This window comes from Lepidochelys olivacea (genome assembly GCF_965140295.1).
Source record: "Lepidochelys olivacea isolate rLepOli2 genome assembly, chromosome: 1".
NCBI classification, from domain to species: Eukaryota; Metazoa; Chordata; order Testudines; family Cheloniidae; genus Lepidochelys; species Lepidochelys olivacea.
This window is the reverse complement of record NC_140411.1, coordinates 124,519,266-124,534,976: the sequence shown is the minus strand read 5'-3', so window position 1 is coordinate 124,534,976 and position 15,711 is coordinate 124,519,266. Positions and strand designations below refer to the sequence as shown.

The following is a 15,711-nucleotide window of genomic DNA, read 5'->3' as shown; positions in this document are numbered from 1 at the left end:
AAAAAAGGAGGATATGGCATAATCTGAGTGTTCGCAGAGAATATTTCAATCTGTTTTTCCAGAAACTCAGACTAGAGACACCTAGACACCTGGTTCTTCTGAAACAAAGAATCAGGGCTTGCCGGTCCTCCAGTTCATATGGGCCAGGTGCTGTTTGCCTCATGTAGAGCTGATGCCTACAAAAGAGCAGTCATACGCTGCCCATTTACACACAAAAAAATCTTACCTGTCAATTTCGTGGAGTTTCAGCTTCCAGTTAAGATACCTGCCTTTTTTTGACCGAGCTAAAGGTTTAGTATTAGTATCCCTCTATATTAACATATGAGTTTACCTTTTAAGAGGTGAACTGTTTTCTTCTCTTGTGAAAAGTTTTCAGTTTTCATTGGGAGTAATCTTTGGAGAAGCTGGTGGAAGTGTGTGGAGCCTAACTGCATGCCAAAATGCAAACTTCTCATTGTTTGCTCTCATGGGTGAAACATGTATAGGGGAGGCATTACCCATTAGCCTGCGTTGGTGGAAAGGTTTAGCAAGTAGGAAATTCTCTTTTAAAATTGTATTTGTGAAAATGTGCTAGATGTCTGCATAATGTGGAATGTGAAATAAACTTGTCTGGTGTACTTAGGTTATGTCTACACTGCACACTTCTTGTGGTGGTGTATAAGGTATGTGTAGCTACATGCTGCAGTTTAGATCAGGCTACATTCACACTGTGGTATGTGGCTACGTGTGCCAGGGGAAGGCTCTGGCAGGGGGAGGCAGTGGGAAAAGGCTTGCCGAGGTGGAGCTGCCAGAGGTGAGCTGCCAGAGCCTTTCCCCATTCCTGGAGACTTTCCTTGCAGTGAGAAAAAAACTCCAGCAGCAGGGAGATATTGGGACACTACACTGCTAAAAACAGCAGCATAGAAAGGCAGACACTGTTTGGGTGAGAAGAGAGCCCTGTAGGGTACATACTCACAGGGTTCAGGAATATCTTTACTCACCTAAGCAGTACCTTATGGTCTACCCTTTTTATTTATTTGTTCCCATGTGAGGGGGCATGTAGTGTATATGTTCTACACACTGCTGAAAGGAGTGTGCAGAGTAGATATACCCTTAATTTCATTTGTGGCATAGGTGAGAGCCATTATGCTGTGTTTTCCTACTTAGAGTTTACAGAGCAGCATGATCATATCCATGAGATAAATGATGGCGTCTACTGATGATGTACTGTTTGCTTTTAACTTTTAATGGTTTTTTGTATTGTAGGATATTGAGGCAAAAAAAGAAGCCCAGAAAGAAAAAGAAATTGATGAACAGGAAGCAAATGCTTCAACACTTCATAGGAGTAGGACTCCATTAGACAAAGACCTTATTAATACTGGGATCTATGAATCTGCAGGGAAGCAAAGTTTACCTTTGGTTCAACTGATTCAGCAATTACTGAGGTATTCTTTGTTCTAAACATGTCATGATTGAGTCTTTACAAAAGAAAATCCCTTTAGATTCATCCTACTGTGAAGCATGGAGCTAAATAACAGTTAATGAGCCCTGGTGATCAAGTATGCTTTCAGTCTTTTCCCATCAGTCCTTCTGCCTCCTGAAACTAGAAATATTGAACATATGCTTATTCTGTTTACCTTAGTGTAGTTTTCTGGTTTTATCTTTGTTTTAATGCTTAGAAAAGATGAAGACCCTGTGTAGGGGACCCTCACTTTCCTGTGGGGAGGGAGGCGATTCTGCATTGCTGTATTGGGCAGTAACCCTAGGGTGTGGCTCATGCTGGCGGGGCTGAGCCATAAGTAGTCTATAGTTCTCTGTCCATCTAACAGAGGCAAACAAACAATAACAGTCTGGTGCTCTTGCCCCTACCCTCGGGTCTTTAGCTCACAGCCCCTCAGCTGGGACCGGCAGTACTTAACAGTCTGGCGCTCTAGCCCTTTGGGTGGGGCTGAGCAGGGAGCAGGCTGTAGCCTAAGCCTCCTGGCCAAAGCAGCCAGCAAGGACACACAGTCTGGGGCTCTAGCCCTTTGGGAGAGGCAGAGCAGGCTGTAGCCTCAACTTGTAGGCTAAGGCAGCCAGCAAACACACAGTCTAGGGGTTCAGGTAGGGGTGAGCATCCATACCGTCTAGGGGAGCACCAACCGAGTCTAGTGTCTTAGCTTGATGGACGGTAGATTCACACAGGCCTCCTTATCACTATGCAGGAGTCTCAGATAAGCAGGGAGCCTGGGCAGGGAGTCTGCTGCCCCAGCTCCACCACGTCCTAGCCTAGGGCCCTAGCAGTGGCGGAGTGGTCCACCACTGGGCCAGCCGGGATCCAGCTGCAACATGCTGACCTAGAGTCAGTCAGCAAGATAGCCAGGCAGTTCATACCTCCTTGGGGCTACTTCATACCTCCTCGGGGTTTGGTACCTCTATAATTCGCAGGTCCTCTGGCTCCTCAGGGTACACAACGGATGGTAGTCCCTCTTCAGGCCCAGTCTTCCTGGGGGCAGGGTGCTGCAGAGCACAGATTCAGCTCTAGGGTGCTGCAGCAGAGTGGAGGCATCCATCTCCTTCCCTGGCTCCTCCTCAACAAAGCTAATGAGCCATCCCTTTGCATTCCTTGTCCTGTCCTGGTATTTTCAGCAAGGGGGGGCGGAGCGTATTCGGCTCTGCCCACCATGGGGAGTGTAGTCCCTCGCCCTCCAGTCCGGAGGGAGGTCACTTGGCCTTGCTGCACTCTGCAATAGTTGTTTGTAGATCTAGGGAGAGCTGTTGTTCTTTTGCTCCCAGGCCTTGTGGTACTTCATCCTCCACTGTGAAGAGTTCATAATAGAGAGAGAGCAGAAATCCAGCAATAGCATGAATTGGCTTTGGAAAGAGATATTGGTACCCCTTACTTCTGATACACGTCAATTCTAGGGCTTGAGGGAGGAATAAAGTTGGGTGTTCGATTCTTACCACTATGCGGGAGTCTCAAATAATCAGGGATCCTAGTTTTCTGTGATTTTAAAAAAAATCAACAAAATTCTCTGATGATAAACATAAAAATCTGCATTTTCTTGCAATTAAAATGAAATCTGTCAGCAGGAGTCCCGCTGCCCTAGGCTGAAGCGTCAATTTCCCATATTCCTGGGTGTGCGCTGCTGGGCACGGGATTCTACTATATGTGTTTATTTTTTTTACTATGTAAAAACTCAAGGTTCTCCATAAAAATGCAAATTCTGTGTTTTTCCCATGTTTTCCCATGGGAGACGGATTTTTAGGATTCCTGTAGATAAGCAATCAGTGTAGCAAGCCTGGTCCTTGCTACCTCCTGTGAGCCACGCGAGTACTTAGTGGGTTAGCAGAAATAAAGGGGTGACAAAATTTGAGAACTTTTACAACACTTATCACTTTAATGTGACTGTGTCGCAAGGAAATCATTCATAAATGGGACTCTTAAAATATATGCCACCCCACAACTTTCTTCTATATAGCATTCTGTTTCACGTTGTTCAGATCATTAAATCTTTTGCTTCATAGTAAATTGTGGAGATAAGGTGTGGTGATTGAGTCCCATTTACAGAAACAAACTAATATTTTTGGAATTTTACCCCCCAAAAAATAACATTCTCCAGTGAACCCTCGCATAGGTGTCTTAATTCTCAACAGTTAGAGAAAATCCCAGCGAAAGCTTAATCCTTGTTTCTCCAGGCTTCTAACTGAAACACCAGCTGCTCTTTTAAAGTGCTTTATAATACTGTTATACCAACTAGGAACATCGCTTCGCAGACTATAGCCAAGCTAAAAGATGTGGCTCGTCGCATTTCTTCCTGCCTGGACCATGAACATTACAGTAAAGAGAGGTCTGCTTCTTTGGACTTGTTGCTACGTTTTCAGCGTTTACTTGTTAGTAAACTTTACCCAGGAGAGAATGTTGGGCAGGTCCCTAATACATATGGTACGTTGTTTTTTTAAAAGGCTTACGCATTGTTTGTAATACCTGTGCTACCAAACAGGTTTGCTATTTACCATTTTCGTGTTTGACAATGTTTTGTAAATTGAGATACTGTTTCCTTTGCTTCATGGCACGCTGGTTTGAGAACTGTTTTTTCTAAACTGTTTTCCATTTAAGCAGATTGAAATATAACAAACTGTAAATATAAACAGAATAGTCAAAACATATGTTACGGGAACATCAGCAGAAAACAGCCTTCTTTGAGAAAGCTATTAGCATTTAATAAATGTAAGTAAAATTTTTGTCAGAGAAAATGTAAAAGGTGTGATTGTACCCTATTTAACAGGCCCAATTTTCAGATTTCGGTGTTTACAGTTGGGCACTTAAATCTGTATTCGGGCACCAAAGTGGTAGTTTAGATGCCTAGAATATGTAGTTAAGCACTGAAATGGGATTTAGATGCTTAATGTTAGACTCCCAAGTATGAAAATTGGGACTATAATGGTAAAAAAGGAACTAGATAAGTTCATGGAGGATAGGTCCATCAATAGCTATTAGCCGGGATGGGCAGGGATGGTGTCGCTAGCCTCTGTTTGCCAGAAGCTGGGAATAGATGACAGGGGATGGATCACTTGATTACCCATTCCCTCTGGGACACCTGGCATTGTCCACTGTCGGAAGACAGGATACTAAGCTAGATGGACCTTTGGTCTGACCCAGTGTGGCCTTCTTATGTTCTTATGACTGCTATTTTAACTGTTAGCATAGTGAAGCAGGGTTTGTTGTGAAAAAGGCTAATTGAAACTAGTTTTTGATATTGGTATTTAATTTCAGTAAATTGAATTAACCTAGAACAGACACATTAATCAAGAACAGTTTTTTTTAAATCTGCTTTTTAGGTGGTGCAGTAACAATAACTGTGTTTTGTCCTTTGTTATGAAAGGTGGTTAGTCGAACAGCAATAATTTATTTTTAATTATTATGTTTTTTGCCTTTTCCAATTTAGAGAAAATACAGCTTTGTTCAGATCCCTCTTGTTGGAGAATACGATTTTATATATGTATTTTACAGGCAGTGACTCTGTCTTTATTAAAGTGGATGATAAGTGTGAAATATTGAGTTGTTTGAGTTTATTTTAGCTGGGTTGTTCCTTAGGTCAGAAGTGTAAACTAGGAAGGCTTATGCTTCTGTTTGGTGATGAATTTGAAAGTTCCACTTTTCCTTTTTTTTAATCTACTTCATTAAATGATGACTGAAAGTTTTTGTAATGTCTTCAGTTCTGTAGACTATTAAAGCACACTGTAAACCTTGGAAACTAGAGAGAGCATTCCACCACGAAAACATAATCCCTTTAGTGTGAAACAGTAATTAACAGAGCATAGCAATATTATTCTTAAGACTAAATAGTACGACAAATGTAAGCAATGTCTGACGAAAAAGATTCATTCCATGTTTTGAATGTGTTGCTATCTGAGAATCAAAGTGTATATTCTGGATTCAGGAAGAAGAGGGTAGGGAGAGATTGCTGGTAGGACTAATAATGTAGGGATGATTTTTGTAAGAAATGAATTTTAAGAAGGGGTTTGAATGAGGACAGAAGAGGGTGTTTGATGGTCAACAGTTAGGAGAGTATTCTAAGAAAAGAGATAATTTAATGGAATGGTACAAAGCCAAGTGTATTGAGAAGGAGGCAAAGGAAACGGCAAACAGTAAGGAGATAGATTTAGAATAGCCCAAATGCTTTAGTACAAAATAATAAATTAAAACAAGTTGGAAATATTACATGGAAAGACTGTAATTATACAAATTGAACTTTGGCTTGGACTCTGGTTTAAACACCCACCTTATATTTTTGAAAACTTCCATGGGATTTTAATGCCACCTGATATTACATTACAAAAATGGTGGTTGCAGCATCAGAGCACATTCAAAATGTGCTGGCTCGCTGCTACAATGTTGACTTGGCGGGAAGAAGGACACCTACTAAATTGGTAGCAAAACTTCTAGCAGTGTCAAAGAAAACTTCCCTGAAAGTCTGCCTCACACCAGACTAGAAATGGCTTACTTAGTTTAGGAGATTTAATGATATTACAGCTCCAGATGTTATGGTTGCAGGCTTTATTTAAATTCAGATTGGTCTGTGCTCTTAAGTCAGTATCTGGGATTTAAGCTTAATCCTTTGTCAAAAATAAATTATTCTGTTTTCTTAATTGAATGCTAATATTGAGGTGGTGTTTGAGGGGCTTGTAAGTACTGTATAATCCAAAATGCAGCTTTTAGTTTATTCACTTAAGTAGTTTATTCTCTGTGCCCCTCCTTTTTCATAGGTCCTGAGCTTCTAGGAGTTGGTTCTCTGCTAAAGAAATACACAGCACTTTTGTGCACACACATTGGTGATATACTACCTGTGGCAATCAGCATTGCATCCACTAGTCACAGACATTTTGCAGAAGTATCTCGGGTTGTGGATGGAGATTTAACAGGTACCTTTCTTTTTCTTGTGGAAAATCAGTTTATAGGCAAACATCCCATTTCCTAGTACATAATCATTCAGGTTATATTGTTGATATTCCTTGAAACTTTTAATAAGGGTTAAAAAAGAAATTCTCAAATTTAAAAACAGGAGTACTTGTGGCACCTTAGAGACTCTCAAATTTGTTAGTCTCTAAGGTGCCACAAGTACTCCTGTTCTTTTTGCGGCTACAGACTAACACGGCTGCTACTCTGAAACCATTCTCAATGTAAGAGTCTCTCCAAATTAAAAAGAGAAAATGCAAGGAGGGGAAAGCTAAAGGGAGAGAAAAAACTTCAGTTTAAGGTAGTAAGTAAAGAGAATAAACTGCTGTGACTTAGGTCAAAAGTGGCATGTACATATCTGTCTCAACTTCAGTGTGAGTATTTTCTGTTTTCTAGGTGTTCTTCTTCCGGAGTTGGTAGTTTCTATAGTGTTGCTTCTCAATAAAAATGCTGGACTGATGCAGGAAGCTGGTGCTATTCCTCTGTTGGCTGGCCTGCTAGAGCATCTGGACAGATTTAACCATCTAGCCCCTGGAAAAGAGAGAGATGACAATGAGGATTTAGCATGGCCCGGCATAATGGGTATGTTCTACTTATTTAAAGCAGTTAAAATACTTAGTTGGGGCTTTACAGAAAAGTTTTTTGAGTGACTCTAACACTCTTCCAATATTTAGAATTCTCTCTCATGAAGCAAAGCACCAGAAGCATTTTTAACCATTGTATTCTTGAATTGTCTTTAAATCCAACACTTTTACATTTCCTTATTTTATCAGAGCTGTTGTCATAATAGTGTGTACTGTGAAAAAATGACAATGTAAATGATAAATTTGGCATGTTTTAATTGCTATATAAACTAGTCTGTCAAAAGGAGGATGGTTTGTTGATTTTGTTGAAGTAATTTCCATACTCATAGTTTAAACTGTTACTGAAGATGAGAGCATTTCTTTAAAACTATATAGGAAGGAAGGGGTGATGCTACAGTAGGTGGCTCAGAGGATGGCAGATGCACATTGGCACAATGAACTTTAGCTCTATTGGATCAGGGAATCTCAGTGAAAAAGGGAAAAGTATTATCCTTGTGCCTTGTGGTTTAATAACCCAAGGACAAGAACCCAAATGCCCCCTTCCAAAATGTAAAAAAGTAACATGGCCAGTTAAAACAGGCCTGACTTTACAAAAAGCATTAAATAAAAAAATGGAAATTTGGTTTGTAAATGGGTCCAGTTATTACAGTGCTGAACAAGCTAAAACAGAGTATGGGGCAGTAAAGGTAAATGCCAGCCAAAAGTTAAAACGGCCAGTAAGATCCCACCCAGCACAAGCTGCTAAGGTAATGACAGTATTAAAGGTATTGCAAAATAAAATAAAATAAAGTAATATAGCTATATTTACCAACTCAGACTGGGTGTGTAGAGCAGTCGTTGTTTGGCTCCCAGTGTGGGCAGCCAAAAATATATGCACTGGAAATAAAAAGCTGGTGGTGTATAAGCAATATGAAAAACAGGTAATAACAATAATACCCCCCCACCCTCCCCTTCCCCCCCAAACCTATGTAACTCATGTTAAAGCACACCAAAAACCCAGCAATCAAATTTTTTAAAAAAAATAACTGGGCCAATGTCCTGGCTAAACAGGGGGCATGTTAACCAGTAAGCACCCCCCAAAAAATAAATTCCTTTTTGCAGTAACCAAATGAAAAAAACAGGTAGTTAACCTAAAAATTTTTAATTTACAAACCTTATAAAAAAAATTCGCAACTGCTAAAAATAAATATAAAAAGAAAATAAATAATTCACCGGAATGCTAACCGGATGGTTTGGGCCACAAATCATAACATTAAATTGGGAAAGCAACCTAAATATGGGGTAATACCTAAAGGGGTCCAAACTAAACTAATACAATATGTTCATAAACAGGGACACTTTAAAACAAAAAAACCTCTTAAGCACCTTAAAAATACGAGCTGGTGGCCTACCATGGAAAAAAAGGTAAAGCAATGGTGTAACAATTACATACAATGCACAATGGTTAATGCGGACCCACAGGTGGGGAAAAAAAAAAACCCTTAAAAACCACACATTATATGTAATATATATTTATATTAAAGTAAATGTGTATATGTAATCAGGTTTCTTCCTGAGCCCTCTGGGTAAGAATAGGTTCCTTACGCCCTGAGCCCTTTGTAGGGAAAAGGGTGGGGGTGCTTGAATTTGATTGGGTCACACCTTGAGCTCTTGGTAGGGTATATGCGGGGTGCCCTAAATTGAGCGGGTAACAGTGGTACGTGAGCTTGATGTCCATCAGTTCACTTGGTGACTATTTATGGAGAAGGTGGTACGTGAACCACTGAAGTTTGGGAATGGCTGGTCTAGGGGTATTATCTGGTTCTGAACCGAAAGTGCTGAAAATATAAGGATTTTTTACATTTAACAGTATTTTCATTCTGTTTGTGGATCTGAACAGTTTTTCTCTGTCACCTTATTACAGCATGCTTTGTTGAGAATCTGCTTTAGAGGCACACTCTGCAGACTTCAGTCCTCCAGACGTTTAGGTCTTTACTACCCACTCTCATGTCCCATAGCAAGAGTTTGTGCACTTGGGAAGCATAGCTGCTTCTAATTTGTGTCTTTTTCACCATAGACCGATGAGGCGCTCCACTGACTGCTGGTGCTGTGTCAATCAGAAACTGATAATTTCTCTGAAATTTCTTCATGAACTTATCTAAATTATTTGCCTAATGAAATGGTAGAAGTCATTTTGTGTTGTGCTGAGCAGTGTTGCGTCTTGGTCTACATAATTTTGAGGTTTTTCTTGTACATTTTTTTTCTCCCTTGTTGATTTTTCTGGATATGCCTGTTGCAAATTTATTTTCACGTGCATGGCGGCTTTGAATTCTGGCTGCAGCTCTGTCTACCACAGAGTCCTTTGTTTCCCTGTGGTATATGACTAGTACTCTCTCCTGCTGGAAATGTCTGCTGTCTGAGTGAAGGATTGCAAGCTTGAGGTTTATATGCCAATAGTGGGAGAGACTGGCAGAGAAACATCTTTATTCTTATTGACTGCTGATGGTGCATGTATCTCCTTCAGGTCTGTCTTATTTATTAACTGACAAGCCCCTGGAGACTTTCTGAACTCCTCTTTCCAAGGCACTAATATTTCTACTCTGGACAATGATCTAGCAGGCTAGCAATCCTTTCTGTGCATCAGCACACTAGAGAAGTGCTCACAGTTGCCAAGCAATCTCTGTATATATTCTCCTCCATACTTCTGTGCCTTGGGGATGGGACTTTGCACCAGTGGTTGTCATAAGAGCTTCCTTGACTCATTCAGGAGCAGGCACTGGAGGTTTCACTGACCATCCCTTGAGATTTGAGCAGTGATGAGAACAAGTGCCAGTGGTTACTGTTAAACCTAATGTGCTAATGGGGCTTTGTCTTGAGCACACCTGTATGGAGCTACCCAAGTATTGACCAAAAGGCACCCTTCCTTCCTTGACACATGCACTCAATCAGCTCAGGGGGGTCACAGTGCACTTCGAGTGGGAGCATAACAAAAATAAGTGTTTGCCATTACACTTCCTTCTGACAAAGTTTCAGTACTTCAGGTGAAATGTTTCTCTCCTTCGATAACAGTTGTGCTAAACACCAGAATGCCCGTCTGGTGTATATATACAGTATGATGGAAAGCACATATGTGGAACTCAGTAGTGTTGTTGTTATCCCCTTCCTTCCCACCCAGCAGAAAAATGCCTAGAGGAGTCTAAAGTTGCTGAAAACTTTTGTTTTGACATCCATGCTACCTGCAATACAATGTTTTGGTCAGCATCAGTTTTTTTATTTAAAAAACAAACTTTTGTACCATTCTGAGCAGTGTATACATGCCTCACTAATGCCATTTGTGTCAGTGCAGAGAGCTGGTGAACTGACAGATCTCCAATAGTAGTTGTCAGTGGAGAACCATGGGTGTAGGTGTAGCTAATGGGGTTCCTTACGGGTCTGTTCCAGGCCCGATCATGTTCAATAAATTTATCAACAATCAAGAAGTAAAGTGAAAATTTGTGGATGACACAGATTGGCACGAAGATTGTCAGAGTGGTAGATAATGAGGATGGGGCAGTCATACAGAGCAATCTGTATCACTTGTTAAGCTGAGTTCATTCAAATAACACATTTTAATACAGCCAAATGCAAGGTCATACATCCAGAAATGAAGATGCAGGCCATACTTACAGATGGGGGACTGTATCTTAGAAAGCAGTGACTGAAAAGGTTTATGGATCTTAGTGAACAACTCAAGATGAGCTCCAGTGTGAGGCTGTTGCAAAGAGGGCTAAGGTTTTCCTTGGATTCAAGAGAGAAGTAGTGAGTAGGAGTAGGGAGGTGACTTTTACTTGTGTATATGGTATTGGTGAGAGATACTGGAATACTGCATACAGTTCTGATGTCAACATTTTAAATAGGATTTTTGAAGAACTGGAGCAGATATAGAGAAGAGCTATAAAAAGATTTGAGACTGGAGAAAAATCCTTTCCAGTAAGAGATTTAAGGACCTTAGTCAGTTTAGTTTGTCAAAATAGAAGACCGAGGTGACTTTTACAGCATATAAGTACCTCCACAGGGAGAAAAATACCAGGTACTATAGGGACCTTTAACCTTGCAGAGAAAGATATAGCAAGAACTAGTGTCTGGAAGTTAAAGCCAGACAAATTCAAATCAGAAATAAGGCATGCATTTTTAACAGTTAAGGTGATTAACCATTGGAACAAACTACCAAGGGAAGTGGTGGATTCTTCATCTCTTGATGTCTTCAAATCAAGATTGAAAATAAGCTTAAATCAAACACAGGTTATAGGGCTCAATTCAGGGGTAAATGGGTGAAATTCTGTGGCCTGTTTTATACCGGAAGTCAGACTAGGTGATCTAATGGTTCTTTATGGCCTTCAGATCTATGAATTTCTTTCCATCCTCTGTGCTTGCTCATAGTGGTCTCTAAAAGTGAGGTTGGACTTGTTCATTCTCCAGGCTTTGGAATAGCTAAATGATCCAGGCCTCAAACAAGTACTTTGACCTTGTTTTTACTGACTTCTTCCACTTTAAAACTGTAAAGTGTCAGATAATGGCATCTCTGTCCAGTCTAAACACCACCGTGCTACCAACTGAAGTCATACTTGTGGTAGTCAGTGCTTTCCACGCTATCGGAAAAGGAAGTGAGGTGTAGACACACCTGGGATTTGCTACATCTCTGCGCAGGTGGATTATATTGTCTGCTGGTGTGCGTTTGGTATAAGTATAAAGCTTATGGAAGTGTCTGCCAGTTGCGTTTGTGGGACACAAACTCCAGGGTGGGGGTCTAGGATAACGCTCCCCCACCTTCACAGAATGTATTGTTTTATAGGGTTACCTCAGTGCGATTTTGTTGTTGTCAGTGCTATTTTTCAGAAACTAAAATGCGTGCAGTATATAATGTTTGTTTCAAATCAACAGGTTCATTTTTTACTGGCCAGAGCTGCAGAAATAATGAGGAGGTAACACTTATACGTAAAGCTGATCTAGAGAACCATAATAAAGATGGAGGCTTCTGGACAGTGATTGATGGGAAAGTGTATGATATAAAAGATTTTCAGACCCAGTCTTTAACTGGGAATAGTATACTTGGTGAGTTTCAATTCTTGAATTGAAGGAGCACAGGTTTTTGTTTTGTTTTAAAATTAATTGCCGTAAATAGCTCTTTAGATATTATAGAACTACTGAATATTATTTTTTTCTAGCTCAGTTTGCAGGTGAGGACCCAGTTGTTGCTTTGGAAGCTGCCTTGCAATTTGAGGATACAAGAGAGTCGATGCATGCCTTCTGTGTTGGCCAGTATATGGAGGTAGAAATATAATATACTTCGTTGCACATCATATGTAGGATAGTAAACTATCTGGAGAAGTTACTTTTTCTGTATGATTGATGCCAGTTTTAGTCAAGGACCTGAAGCAAAAACTTGGGTTACAAATGACTAATTGAGAGATACAGTATTGCACTTAATGAAATTTAACTTATGATTGTATTAATAGTTTATGTCTTCAAAATTTGTTTATAGTAATAAAGGATAGTTTTGTTTTTAGATTATTGTTGGAATTTATTTTTGACCTCAATTTGATATTTCTTATGTTTAGCCTGACCAAGAAGTGATTACAACACCAGATCTTGGCAGTCTGTCATCGCCTCTCATAGACACAGAAAGAAATCTGGGTCTTCTTCTTGGACTGCATGCTTCCTACCTCGCAATGAGTACACCGCTTTCTCCTGTGGAGGTTGAATGTGCCAGTAAGCAGAACTTATTTTCAGTTAAATTAGAAAAAATGGCTTGTGTACAGTACCTCTTCATGCTTCCCATAATATGCTGGACCAGACTATTGTAAATGTAATTTAATTAGGAATTTAGCTTTTTTTTTTTACCTCAGTTTCTTCTGGACATAGCCTAAAGACTTTCTTGTTCTTCCTTTTTACCATTAGAAAACTCTTAGTACACGAAAAACTTCATTTTTCTCTTTGTTTGGCTGTTCCTCTCAGTTTTCTCTTTCTGTTGCAGACATGCAGCTCTCTTTTGCCTTGGTTTGAGTAATTGATTCACTTTTATTCAGATGATTAAGTGCTTGTTCTTTTGTGTATTTCCTTGCTTTGTAGCTTTCAGAACAGTGTGTTATGTGCTCTCTTCCCACTCTGACTTTTTTGACAGCAGATGAAGTGAGAGAAGGAATCCTTTATGTATACTTTCATTCCTTATCCCCACTACATTCATTGCCTTCCCTCTTCAATTTAATATTTTAGTGGTTGTCTTCTAAACCACTTTGGTTTACTGGTTTGGATTTCTGCTTTTAAAAGTCATTTCTTTAGTTTGTGTAAGGGGGCCAACCATGGAACCAGTATGGTTTTTGCCACTTGAATTCAAGTACTTCAGTGGGGAAAAGAAGTTAGTCTTTTGTCTACAGTGCTGCAGAGTTATGCATTTGAGTAGTTCAGTTCACTTCAGTGGGGCTACTAATGTGCCTACACATGTAAGACATTATGGGATTGAGACATTTGTCTCACAACACTTATGTCAAACTGTAGTAGACCTGCATGCTTCATATACCCCTCTGTATGCACTTCTGGGACTCTTTGTGAGTTTTTAAAAGCAGGCTCAGTATCATGCTATTTATTTGTTCTTGACCAAGAACTTGAACAAGATTCAGAGAGGGACTTGATGATGATTTGGATAATAAGAATATCCGGAGTTTTAATACTTAATGGTAAAAAGACTATGGGAACCTCATGCTTCAAGGTTTAAACTGATCTCTTATTAGGGGTGAGGGTAAATCCTTCATTGGGTGGAAGAGCAGATTATCCCATGTTGGCCTACTGTGGGGTTTCTTGCACCTTCCTCTGAAACATCTGGAACTGGCTGCTGTCATATTGGACCAGAAGGACCATGATTCTGATCCAGTATGGCTGTTCTTAAAATAATTGCTAAAACCTTCATGGCTTCATCACAGCTGATGGCCTCAGGTGAGAAGTGGCTCCCTGTAGTGGCTTGGTTAAGATGTTACCTTACTTAATTTACAAATAATTTGTCATTTATTTTTTCTGATTAAACTTCACCAAATAAGTATGAAAGTCTTCTAAATTTACTCATGTTTGCAAGTAAATTTCATCTTTTGTTTTAAAGAAGGATTATTTAGTTTAGTAACATAGCTTTGCCTGGCAGAAAGACTTACATTTGCATTTTGTTTTCCCTCTTGTTAGAATGGCTTAAGTCATCTATCTTCTCTGGAGGCTTGCAGACCAGTCAGATACATTACAGTTACAATGAGGAGAAAGATGAAGACCACTGCAGTTCACCTGGGAACACTACCCCAAACAAATCAAAACTATATTCACATAGACTAACCTTGAGTGACCATTCACAACCATTTCTGCAAGCCATTGCAGATAACAATATTCAGGATCACACTGTGAAGGTAAAAAGTTGTGAAAAAGGTTTAAAAAAAAAAAAAAAGTTGTACTAAGATGCAATTATCTCCCAGTCAAAGTGCGGAGGTGCTGTGTATTTAGTGACCACATCTGGACCCATCTTTCTTAGTTATATAGTCTTCTGCACTCTCACAGTTTTAGATTTTTATGTAATTGTATAGTTATTTTTTAGTAGATTGATTATGCAAGTCTTGTGCTCAGATTGGTTACTGCCCCTGGTACACCTCAATATGCCCACAAGTGTCCATCTCCATTTCTAACCCCATGATTCCAATCCAAACCCCAGTGTCAGGATATAATTTTAAAATATTCTTGGGAGGAAATTGAGTCTTAAATATTTAAGTGGCCTGGTAAGCTGGAGAACCGATCAGAAGCTGTTACAACTGTGCTCATTGTTGCCATGTTGTGTATGATGAGAGCCCTCTGATGGGCTATTGTCCTCAGAACAGGAGTGACGGTATGGATTGCTGTTTGGTATAATAGCTTGTTTGGACTTCTAGTAAATTAGGTGACTCCTATCCTGGACTGAGAAATATCTTGTCTATGGCTTCTGAATGTATTTAGCCCAGGATATTATTGAGTTTTCACTTGAATGCTGGCTGTAGTGTTCTACATTACTATACCTGAAGAAAGAAAAGGAGTACTTGTGGCACCTTAGAGACTAACCAATTTATTTGAGCATAAGCTTTCGTGAGCTACAGCTCACTTCATCGGATGCTTATGCTCAAATAAATTGGTTAGTCTCTAAGGTGCCACAAGTACTCCTTTTCTTTTTGCGAATACAGACTAACACGGCTGTTACTCTGGTACCTGAAGAGTTAGATAGTGCTGTTTCCTTGACTTTAGTGTTTGTTTGCAGGACTTTTTATGTCAAGTAGAGAGGTACTGCAAACAATGTCACTTGACAACACCAATCACATTCCCTCCGGAGCATCCTGTGGAAGAAGTAGGACGTTTACTCTTATGTTGTCTTCTAAAGCATGAGGATTTAGGTAAGTAGACTTGGCTGTTCCAGAGCACTTTATTTAAAAAAGAAATAAAAAAAATTTTTTAGCTCCTAGGCCCCTCAGTCTTAGAAATAGATATTCTTAATATGTTTTTTCTCATTAAGGTCATGTGGCATTGTCTCTAGTACATCCTGGTACCCTGGGAGTTGACCAAGTCAAACACAGAACCTTACCAAAATCTGTAGTAGATGTATGTCGTGTTGTCTATCAAGCAAAATGCTCGCTAATTAAGGTAAGCCTCCAACCACCTGTATCTAACTTCTCTTCAACCTTAATTATTAAATATGAC

The 15,711-nt window shown here is 39.8% G+C and overlaps 1 protein-coding gene across 1 annotated transcript in view; it reads left to right on the top strand.

The window, feature by feature from the left end:
* Positions 1-15,711, top strand: part of HERC2 (HECT and RLD domain containing E3 ubiquitin protein ligase 2) — a 201,604-nt gene that overhangs the window by 73,356 nt on the left and 112,537 nt on the right. Inside the window, exons 20-29 of the mRNA XM_084623550.1 lie at positions 1,246-1,424; positions 3,720-3,904; positions 6,229-6,384; positions 6,815-7,000; positions 11,902-12,072; positions 12,186-12,289; positions 12,579-12,729; positions 14,188-14,402; positions 15,275-15,407; positions 15,527-15,654. Of these exons, the coding sequence (XP_084479676.1) occupies positions 1,246-1,424; positions 3,720-3,904; positions 6,229-6,384; positions 6,815-7,000; positions 11,902-12,072; positions 12,186-12,289; positions 12,579-12,729; positions 14,188-14,402; positions 15,275-15,407; positions 15,527-15,654 (1,608 nt within the window). The remainder of the gene's footprint in view (positions 1-1,245; positions 1,425-3,719; positions 3,905-6,228; positions 6,385-6,814; positions 7,001-11,901; positions 12,073-12,185; positions 12,290-12,578; positions 12,730-14,187; positions 14,403-15,274; positions 15,408-15,526; positions 15,655-15,711) is intronic.